The following is a 10,577-nucleotide window of genomic DNA, read 5'->3' as shown; positions in this document are numbered from 1 at the left end:
GACTGAGGAAGAGGGTAAATACAGCTCCTCTGGTGCTGACGATGTAACAATAGATTTAGGAGTGGGAGAAAATAATGTCTGAGGCTGAAATGTGGGACCTGACTTGATTTCAGTTGAAGGAGCCCTGGGCAATAATCCTGGAGGTGCAGCTTTTGAAGAGCAAAGTTGAGATGGTGATGATGAGGTCGAGGGTCCTGAAAAAGGCAGTGATGGAGGCCTCACAGTAACCGATGAGGAATTTGTCATGAAAGTGCCAGACAACTGAGACTTTTCAAGTAGTGCTCCAGTAACATCTGGGCGGCAGGGTGTGAGGGGTGGCGGCCTTGACCCTTCAACCATTTGCAGAAGAGCGGAAATGGGTGCAGAAACTGGGCAGGTAGGGGAAGATGCTGTGGAAGATGTGGAGGTTGTTGTATGAGGTGATGACGTCACGAGGGGCAGCTGTGTTTTGGTCTGATGAGGCAAATACAATGAAGTAGCAGAAGGGACTTTTGGGACTGAAGTGGCTGCTGGTGGCCTTGAGACATTTTCCACCAGCGATGGCTGTACAGATACATTTGGAGGTGATGCAGATGCTGAGGAAGGGGATCCCATTGACTGGTGTGTGGATCCAGAGGGAGGGCTTAGGCCCCACACCATTAGAGGAGGGGAAAGTTCTGGAGAATCAGTAACAGAAGGAGCAGATGACAAAGCAGGAGGTGTTGAGACTTGTGGTGGGGTGGACATAATGGCAGGGGATGAATTGGTAGGTGGTCCCGGGGCTGATATGGCAAGTGTGCAGACTGCCGGAGCTGTAGAACTCTGAGGCGGTGTTGCTGCTTTTCCTGAAGGAAATGTGGAAACGGCTGCTGGCGATCCAGAGTGATGAGGAGACATGGTGTGGGAGGGCAAATTAATTGTTGACTCGATTATTGAAGCCAATTCTGGACCCTGGGCTGGTTTGTTATTCTGACTGTAGTCACCAGCCGGCCCCATCGGAGGTACAGATGGTTTGGGTTGGTAATTGTCGCTTTTTAGTAACCTTTGGTCGACTGGGGCTCTTTCCATCTTATTATAGCTTGTATCCACCTCCTCGAAGGTTTCACTCATATGCCCTGCGAATGAGGAACAAAAATAAGTCTATTTTCAATGCAGAAGTGTGACAAGTATATTCAGTCATGCGATGGATGTTCAGCTGTAGGATTTTATATAGAAATTGTATTTAAATGGATTTGGTAGTGGAAAAACATTTGACTTTTTTTTTTTAATATACATATACACCATTATACAATCAGTGGAACCTCCTGCTTATGTTTGATACTGCTACAATATAAAATGGGGCTTGCTCATTACCCTTAAAGGGGACCTATTACGCAAAATTCCAGCTCCTATATTTTTATTCTGGGACTCCAGGAGAGAAGCTTTGGATGAGTCCCAGTTAAAAAAACAACATTATTTATCTTACACTGACACTTTCTTCTGCTCAGTTCAGCCTCTGACTGAAACAAGCCATATTAGCTCCTTTCTCTTGAAGGCCCCCCTCCTAGAAGCAAACTTGTTTCCGACTGGCCAACTAAACTGGATATGAAATGATCAAATGATACACGGCTATTGAGCAGAGCAGTCAAACAATTTCCGAGAAAGACTGAGCAGGTGTATCTATACTTCATGGGCATGTGCCTGGAGCAGAGGACCATTAGGAAAAAGCATAATAGGCCCCCTTTAAGGCAAAATGTGGCCATTTTTAAGAACAAACATTTGATGGCAAAAGTCCAAGAAAAGTGGTAAAGATCAAGTTCAGGAGAAATTATAAAACCATTGAGGTTTTTTTTTACCAACAAAAATATCAAACATCCAAGGAAAAACAATGTGGAAAAGGGAATCGTTTTATGGGAAGTTAAAACCGATTTGCTTTGTTAATGACCTAATTCGCAATGAAACATAAAATCAACTGAAAAATAAGGTCACACTTCAATTCTCTTGGATACATCTAAGAAATTAATGTAAAAAAGCGCTTCATAGAAACTGTACCAAAAAGCCTCTCAGTGACCAAATCAGAAAATAAAAAAAGAACCAAAATAATAAGACAGCTACCTTGCATGACACCAGGCATTCCTACACTTCCAGCATGAGGACTTATCTCCCTGTTGTGGCCCTGGGGTGATCCGCTATCTTGCACTGTTGAGGGCGAAATCATCGACACCGAGGACATACCCACTGGGAGAGGGCTACTGGTTCCTCCTCTACCTAAATTGTGATGCTGTGGGCTTCCATGTGGGGGAGTGAAATTTTGGGCAGCTTGAGACATCATCTGACCCTGGCCTTGGGGCTGAGACTGTGGTGGTGGTGGTGGAGGTTGTGGTGGGGGAGACGACAGGGGAGGATGCTGGGGCTGGTGCTGGTAATATGGCATCCCATTGGGCATCATCCCATAATGCTGACTTTGCTGGTGCTGCTGGTGGTGATGGTGTGGGTGGTGGGAGTGGAGATGCTGTTGGGACTGTTGATGGGCCGGTGGCTGCAAAGACTGCTGCTGGTGGTGCTGCGATGACGCAATCCCGGGGTGTACCTGACTCTGGTAGGCTCCATACATAGTGTGGGAATTGTAACCCATCTGTTGTGTGCCCGGGTTACTCCTGTTCCAGTACTGACCCTCAGCCAGAGCCATGTTCGGCGGGCCTGATACAGAGGACTGGTGGGAGCTTCCCATGGCCCCGTTAAGCTGGTATTGTCCGTGTCCCTGGTAATGGTGCTGTGACTGAGACTGCATCATCCCAGAAGGAGGCTGCTTCTGGTGCATGCCGTGCCCTGGAGAAGGACCCATGGCTGAGCCATACTGAGACTGTCCTCCCCACAAGTAGTTGTAGCCCATGTTGCTCTGGTGGTGGTTGCTCAAGTGTGGGTAAGGAGCTGTCGGTGGATGGGAACCAGACACACCCGACCCAAGTACAGTAGTGACGCCATTCACATTCATTTCGCCATTGATATCTGTCGGAATGGCAGGAAAGAAAAGGGACTTGTTATTTTCATTCAGAAATTGTGCTGGTGAAAAACAGCTTATATGCCCCCAGTTATATACAGTTCCTCTGTGGGGTGGTCTTATCTTAACATTTAGAATACACCAACAACCTAATATTTGTAGCATGCATTCTGATGACAATATACTCAATAATAACACAACGACGATACTCACTCTTCCCCTGCTGAGGGAAACTCATGGAGGACCCGTTAGTGTAGAGAGAATCCCCTGAAGAGAGTTTCAGTCCTGAGTTGGCCTGTGCCGACGAGTGGATGCCATAGTTGAAATGGTTATTCGCTTCCATCTAGACAGAAAAAAAGACAAAAATCAGCCATGTCAGGAAGTTATATAAATCAGTCTTTTTATCTTTGTTGGCCAAGTATGCTTGGCCATACAAGGAATGTGACCCTGGTTGTCAGTTACTTTTGGTTTGTACCGAACATACAGTAAAATAAATAAATAAAAAGTAAACCAAAATGTAAGAAAAATGGTAACCTACACTAAAATATAGTACATACACAGTAAGTACATTAATACTGTAAATACTGATTATTTCAGATACCACATACGTAATAAAACAGTAATAAACTGTAATTATGTACTTACTGTATTCTTGTACTATATTGCATTTTGTACATTACCTCAAACTAATCCAAATACAGTGTAGTGCCAGATGTGCTGAGAATAAACTAACAAAAACAAAACCGAAAATCCGCTCTCGCTGGTCTCAAGCTGTACCAATGCATCGGCTGCGCAGAGAACAAAAGCACTGCGTACATCGGAGCAATCGGGAGAACCAGAACACACGCAGCTCGACGTTTTTGTGACGTCTTCAGAGGACGGGAGAATTGTGACGTTGAATTATTGAAATCGTCAAAGAAACGTGCGGAAAGGTGTGGGGGGTGGGGGCGGCGGCGGCGTCGCTGGGCTGAAAATAATGTGGACTCGTCCTCAGTGATAGATAAAAATAAGCAATAATTGGGAATAAGTGGGCGGCATGAAATATTTAAGCAACAACAGCTGGTCCCAGCATCATATGCATTCACCCAAACAGGCAAAATGTCGCAGCTCCGGCAGCTGCTGCGCGTCTACGGAGCCAGCGACCGTTCACGGCACAGTGATCAGTGGGAAACAGGCAGACAGGGCTCAGCCTCCGTCTCCATGATGATGGCCCGAGCGGATATCCTTAGCAGTGATGCTAGTCGGAAAAGCACAAATATAAGCACGGGACGCCCGCCGTCAACGCAGACCGTCCCGTGCTCGAGCCCCGGCTTCCTCGTCAAAATAAACACGTTTACCCACTGGCGCAAAAGGGTTTAATTCGTTGTCAAATGTCCAGCGAGGCCTCGCGGAGAGGCGCAGTGGAACCCTGTGCCGCCGCCGCACGCTAGTTCGCTACCTCCCCCCCGTCGATTCATTCCAGGATGGGCTCGTCACCCGGGGACCCTAAACGTTACAGAGGAATAGCTGGTCCGAAGAAGGTTAGCCGGAGCTGGGGTGGTCTGTACCAGACGCCCGCGGCACATGATTTCAGGCACCGGCTCCAAGGTTATTTGGCTACGATCAACACAACACAGCCCCGGCTAGCAGGCTAGGCTAAGCTAAGCTAACAACAGCCAGGCGGCGGGGAGCACAACCACGCTTATTTGGAACCGCGGAACACGCCACCTGGGCACGAAACCAACAAACAAAAAAAACAAGCGAAACGCGCTGCTAACACACGTAACTCGAGCCGCGCCTTGTTCGGGGGGTGGTGGGGGGGTGAATTCATTTGGCCGGGCGCGTTACTTCTTTTGTTCCTGCGCTAGCTAGCAGCGGCGGATGAACCCACATTGTTTACAGCGCAGCGACACATCTCACAGCATCAGCTCCTGCCAAGCGGGGATCAAACTTTAAGCTAACACATCGACACGAACACGCCGCCAGACCTTTCGTTCCGTTTGAGTGGGGGGGCGGGGGGGGGTTTGTTTTTGTTGGTTTTTTTTTGGTTTGGTTTTGGTTTTCTTTGTTAGTTTTGTAGGATCCAGACGCCGCGAAGCCCCCTCGACTCGGTGGATAAACGTCGGGAAGATGGCCCGGCGATAAATAATAAAACAACTAATCGCTAACCTTTGGGTTTTAAATTAGCAAACATGGCTGGTGCGGTCCGGTGCAGCCATGAACACAGAGCAGGAGAGGAACTCGGTGGGAAGGAACACACTTCCGGTCGCGAGTGTTTTTAAGAAGTGCATATACACGAATATCACACAATATTATTATTAGTAGTAGTAGTATTTATAATATTTATCACGTTTGAATATGTATTTGTCGTGAATATTACTTTACACGAATCCCCATATTTATGACGATGAAAATACTGTGCGTACATATCTATTCCCCACACGCGGGATTTAATTTTTTTTTAACACTGTAGGAAATATGATCATATCTCAATATTTATTTTTGCGAACCTTATTTTCAGTCCCCGCGCGTGCGTAACAATACGCGTCACGTTTGTGACGTTTCAAGTGCCGTGGGACGGGGTTGGAATTCGCTTTATTCCGTTTGTTTTTTTTTTTTGTTGTTTTTTTTTAGATCTCATGACTAGAAGATGTGGCAAAATTCTGTTTGTCCGCTTGAATCACGGATCTTTTTTTTTTATATTTCAGTTCTCCAGTGAAAGTACATTTGGGAATAAGCTTCAAGGACGGCGCTCGGGGTTTGTTTAAGTGGCGTGTTTATCATCGACACAACCATTTCTCTCAAAAACGGTGAAGAAGAAAATGAGAAAAACATGACAAATGGAAAAAACCCACGACATCTTCTGAAAGGTTGTTAAAAAAAAACCCATCCTTTATAAAATAACTGAGTTAAGATGGGAATTAGTCATCAGTTGGGAAAGTTAGGAACCAGGCCCAGGGGAGGGACGCTCTAGAGTGGATTCGGGGTCCTAGTGTCCTCAGGGTCAAAGAACTGAATGTCTCCACCACATTTCTTCTTTAGAAACTGTTTATTAGTGGCTAAAATTAAAAACACCCAGTTAGCAAAGCACCTGAAACCCACAACCCTTAACCATTAAAAAAATCGAGACATTTAAAATAATGATTTAGACAGTTTATTAGAAAGATGTAGACAAATAAAAAAACGTCTCCACTGTAATTCAACGATAACTGAAGTTCTTCAGCCTGTGATGACCAGTTGGGTTGAAATACATGAGAACTATGCTCATACTTATCCCTTAACATTTTTATTTATTTTTTGACAGTGCAAATATAATTTGGTCATTACACACAGCCATTTAATTCTGACACTAATGGGGTACCAAACGAGGGAGGATCTACTCTAGATTGGGACAAACAAACCTCGAGGGCAACACACAACTGGATGTCGGCGACGCCCGACTACGCTTTTCAATCTGTCCAGCTGCAGCAGAACGTGCCCCCCCCCCCCCCCCCCCCCAAGACCCGGGGTGTGGAGAGCAGGCGCTGGGTCGCGCGAGTGACTCAAAATCTATCTCCCGAGAAATGCAAAAAACGGTCCCGTGGCCGAGAATATGCAGCGTGGCTGTGACTTCACTCTAGAATGTTTGAACTTTACAAAGACTTTGAAAAGACATGGAAACAGTGAAGCCTGGATTGTTAAGCTACAGAAACAGTATTCTCGAACTCAGACACACGCCTCACAAAAAACTCTGGAGGAATCCAAACAGAAAATCACACCCATTTCTGAGGTACAGAGCAATTGTCTTGTAAAATAATATTTCCAAAAAGATTTACTACACGGATTAACTGACTTTAAAACCACATCATTGTGAGGGAGAAAGGCCTTTTTTTTTTTTCTCCTCCCCCAAATCACAACCAAATTTCTAACAAATTGTAAGTATTTTAACATGTACTGCTGTTAAGGACAACCATCCAGTTTCTCCGCAACAGAAAAAAAACCCAAAACAAAAACTGTGCTTAATTGCAATAACCGTAAAACATACCCAAAATGTGCAGTGCTGTAAATGGAAGTGGAGATAGCTGCTCTGTACAATGCTATGCATAACAACCTTCAGAGAATTGGTAATGTTTTGGAGTTGCGGCTATGGATTTAAATATGGCGACCAACTCATATGTACAGCTTTGTCACTGCCTTCAATTTTCAAGATATACAGTTTCTTTTAAGGAATTCCCCTTCTTCTGTTCTTGCTTTACTCTCTTTAGGGTTTTGTAGGCTTCTATTCCAGATCTGGCATTTCTGAAAAGAGGATCACATGTAAACATTTGGTAGAAATACACAGATTTATCAAACTTTATCCATAACTGATTACAGGAACAGAGCCTAGGCTGGACCCGGCTTTTAATTCCATTCAACCCATCACATGGATTCTTTCAAAAAGTCAGCCGCACAAAGTTTCATACAATTTAGATTTCAAGAGCTTTCACAATGTTTTCCTCAAATTAGAAAAAAAGTATCCCCCCTCCCTAAAGAATTCCAACCAGTTAGGCCTGTAACGTTGATTATTATTTTTTATTTACACATTTATGGGATTTGATTTATTAAACCATAATATTCTATCAAAACATACACCTCTAAAACCCACATATAGTGTGACCGTATATCTTTAAGTACTTTTAATTGAGGCCTTCATACTAGTGGTAAGTTCGTGTTGTATCATCTTTCCTTTTTTAAATCTTCAGAATTTGGAAATTTAAGGAAAGATAGGTGGCCAAGAACAAGGTACTATCACTTTTATCTGTATAACATTTAAATAATGAGATCTTAAGTGTTCACACACACACACACACACACACACACACACACACACACACACACACACACACACACACACACACACACACACACACACACACACACACACACACACACACACACACAACTTACTCTCATCATCACTATCTGCAGAATCATCCTGAAAAGTGACAAAATATTGTGTTGTAAACAATAAACATCTACAGAGTTAATGATAAGTTTTCTACAATTCAAACTGACAAAATAATTTTATAATAATTTTTTAAAACTATAACAAAATTGGGTAAACAAAGAAAGAAGCCCTTACATCCTCTGCACCATCTAGATCCGGTAGGTCGTCCTCACCACCCATGTTGTTCATCATCTGTTACAAAACAGCCGGAGCCACGTGTTGTTAACCGTCTGTGTATATGCTCCCCCAATATCACATGCACCTCTTTACTCCTGGTAGAAATTCACTAATCGAAATTAAATGTTGATAAAGTCATGGCTATCACTAACTGCTTCCAACGGCTCCATTTGGATTGCACAGTAGACAATCAGTACGACATACAGTCACACCACTGGACGAGCTCAAGCCAGTTTCAGTTTTATTCTGATGGATGTCAAAACAAAACAACAGTCCATGTTTCGTGATACTCACATCTGAGAATTGGTCAAAGTTGCCAAGCTCCTCATCAGAGTCATCCTCCCAGTCTTTCCAGTTGTTGAAGTCAACACTGAGCCATGTCAGCTGTGTAAACAAACAATATAACACCATGTTATTTGGAGCCTAAATTAAGCCTCATCGTGATAACATCATCAAAAGAATCGATAGATCACAAAACAGACCTTAGCCTTCTCTTTTGTTAGCCGAGGCCATGCCTTCCCTGGCTCTGCTTTCCGTAAACAGCACAACACTGAACGATCTGTGCGTTTATGTTTGGATTCCTGAAGACCGAGAAATCGAGGCGTTTATTTCCCGATTCAATCCAAAGTTACAAAAAAGAAACGAGTCACGTGAACTTACATTTTGATCAATGGCTTCGAAAAGGTCAATTTCATTTTCATGTTTGACGTTGTCAGTTCCTCCAAGACAACTACGAAGAAAAGAAAGGGGTTATGGCAGAGCTATTGAAACCAAACAAAAATGTGATCACAGACCAAGAAACAAATTAGTATGCAAACAAGCATGTTTAATGACTTCAGTTGGGGAAAAAAGCTCACCTGAAACCAAACTTTGTTTTATCAAAGTTGATCTTGACATCCTTGCTGTCTGCTACACAGAACTCTATGAAAACAGAATCTCTCCTGTCGTACCACTTGGCCGTTGCAGGATGCCTTTAAGGAGCAAGAGAACAGGGTCATCACCATGTCAACCACACATAGGGAGAATGATAGCTGATGCAACTGGACAACTCAAAACAATGATAAGAGCCTCAAAGCTGGAGGAAAAAAAAGTCAGGTTATCCTGACCTGTTGCTCATGTAAATTTAAATGGAAACAAACAGTAAATATGTTCCAAATGGACTCAGGGGTTAGTCTCCTACACTTGCAGGAGGACAAATTGATAAAATATGCTGCAATGAATGGTCACAAGCTATAGGCGCAACACGACACTGGCCATATTCTTTATCATGTCATATAGATAAACGAACAAGGCTGTGAAACAGATCCTAGGACTAGGAAGGAGGGCCTTGACCTTGTCTAACGTCAGAGATGACAAGCCACCTGCAGAAAGGACAAGGGGGGAAGCGTGTGCATCAGGTTGCCTTGCGTTTAGCTCGGTCTGTGCTCCAATATCCCGATGACTTCATATATTTACAGGGTGTTATTTCGACACAATTACATTGAGACGAAACTAAAAACGTTTGAGATGTGAACCCTCACCATCAAATATCGCAAGTTTCGATGGATAAGCAAACGAACATAAAATGTGGGTAACCAACGCAATCCAGCCCAGAGAAATACTAGTGATGTGCAGTAACACGCTGAGGCTTTATAGACACAACTTGAAATACACATTCGATTAGATGATCTGTTTACTGAACCCACAGCTACTTTAATCACCTGGCGTGATCGGGTATGATGCCAGGACATCGCCGGCTTTTCTGGTTAAATATTTGAACCATCTGGACTCTTTTAGTGATCCAAGTAGTTGTGGCCATTTTAAGCCATGCAACTAACGCTATGCTAGGAGTAGCATTTCGGCCGAAAGATTCAATGAAGCCTAGGCTTCCAGAGCTAACACTGTTAGCATAGAACTTGGCTAGCGTTGAGCCATGCGGTGCACCTGTCCACGCGTGTTCCGCAGAAAATGTAGTACCGGGGAGGCAAGTAAAACTACTGAGACACCGAGGGAATTATACCAAAGTGAATGCGTTTGAGGCAACACAACGCGACGCACACATTAGCGACGGAAAGGCCAAACCTCCCGCGTTTGGCAAAGCATGTTGTCGGGTGGCTAATGCTAGCTGATGCTAAGTAAGGCTGCCCGCTTAGACCGTTTTAAAAAAAAAATGAATATACACGCTGCGCCTTTCTGCTAAACTTACATGTTTCCGCAAAAAAAAAAAATCGAGCTTCGCAGATTTCACGGGATTCCTCCGACAGCGACGCTATGGAAGCAACAATGTGGAGCGCTTCGCACACGGCAAGTGGCCGACGGTGTTAGCGCAGCTCGGAGTGAAGCCGACGTACGTGACGCAGCTCCCGCGTGGTGGACGTTTCTAGAGCGTTCAGCCACAGCCGGCGGTGACGTCACCACCGCCTCCCCTCTCGGCCCCGCCCACCCGCCTCCGCTGACGGTACGAGCACCGTGTTCGTTCTGCAATACTGTGTTGACGTTCACATGGTTAATGGAACC

At 44.4% G+C, this 10,577-nt stretch overlaps 2 protein-coding genes across 2 annotated transcripts; both read right to left on the bottom strand.

Annotated features, from left to right (window-relative positions):
• Window positions 1–109: 109 nt before the first annotated feature.
• On the bottom strand, window positions 110–3,302 carry LOC307241243 (uncharacterized protein; the record flags this gene model as incomplete). The annotated part of the gene is made up of 4 exons (XM_080015283.1): window positions 110–194; window positions 470–1,094; window positions 2,074–2,967; window positions 3,173–3,302. 4 exons carry the CDS (start codon window positions 3,300–3,302, stop codon window positions 110–112), a joined length of 1,734 nt encoding a protein of 577 aa, XP_079871409.1.
• Window positions 3,303–6,076: 2,774 nt separating this feature from the next.
• On the bottom strand, window positions 6,077–10,397 carry LOC307241755 (prostaglandin E synthase 3-like). The gene is made up of 8 exons (XM_080015974.1): window positions 10,267–10,397; window positions 8,939–9,052; window positions 8,742–8,811; window positions 8,564–8,662; window positions 8,376–8,465; window positions 8,040–8,096; window positions 7,865–7,892; window positions 6,077–7,216 (listed from the first exon to the last, which is right to left on the bottom strand). Coding segments are annotated over exons 1-8 (480 nt in total). The 5' UTR covers window positions 10,269–10,397; the 3' UTR covers window positions 6,077–7,196.
• Window positions 10,398–10,577: the final 180 nt, after the last annotated feature.

This window comes from Zeus faber, assembly GCF_960531495.2.
Source record: "Zeus faber genome assembly, chromosome: 15".
NCBI lineage: Eukaryota > Metazoa > Chordata > Actinopteri > Zeiformes > Zeidae > Zeus > Zeus faber.
This window is presented reverse-complemented; position numbering and strand designations above follow the sequence as displayed.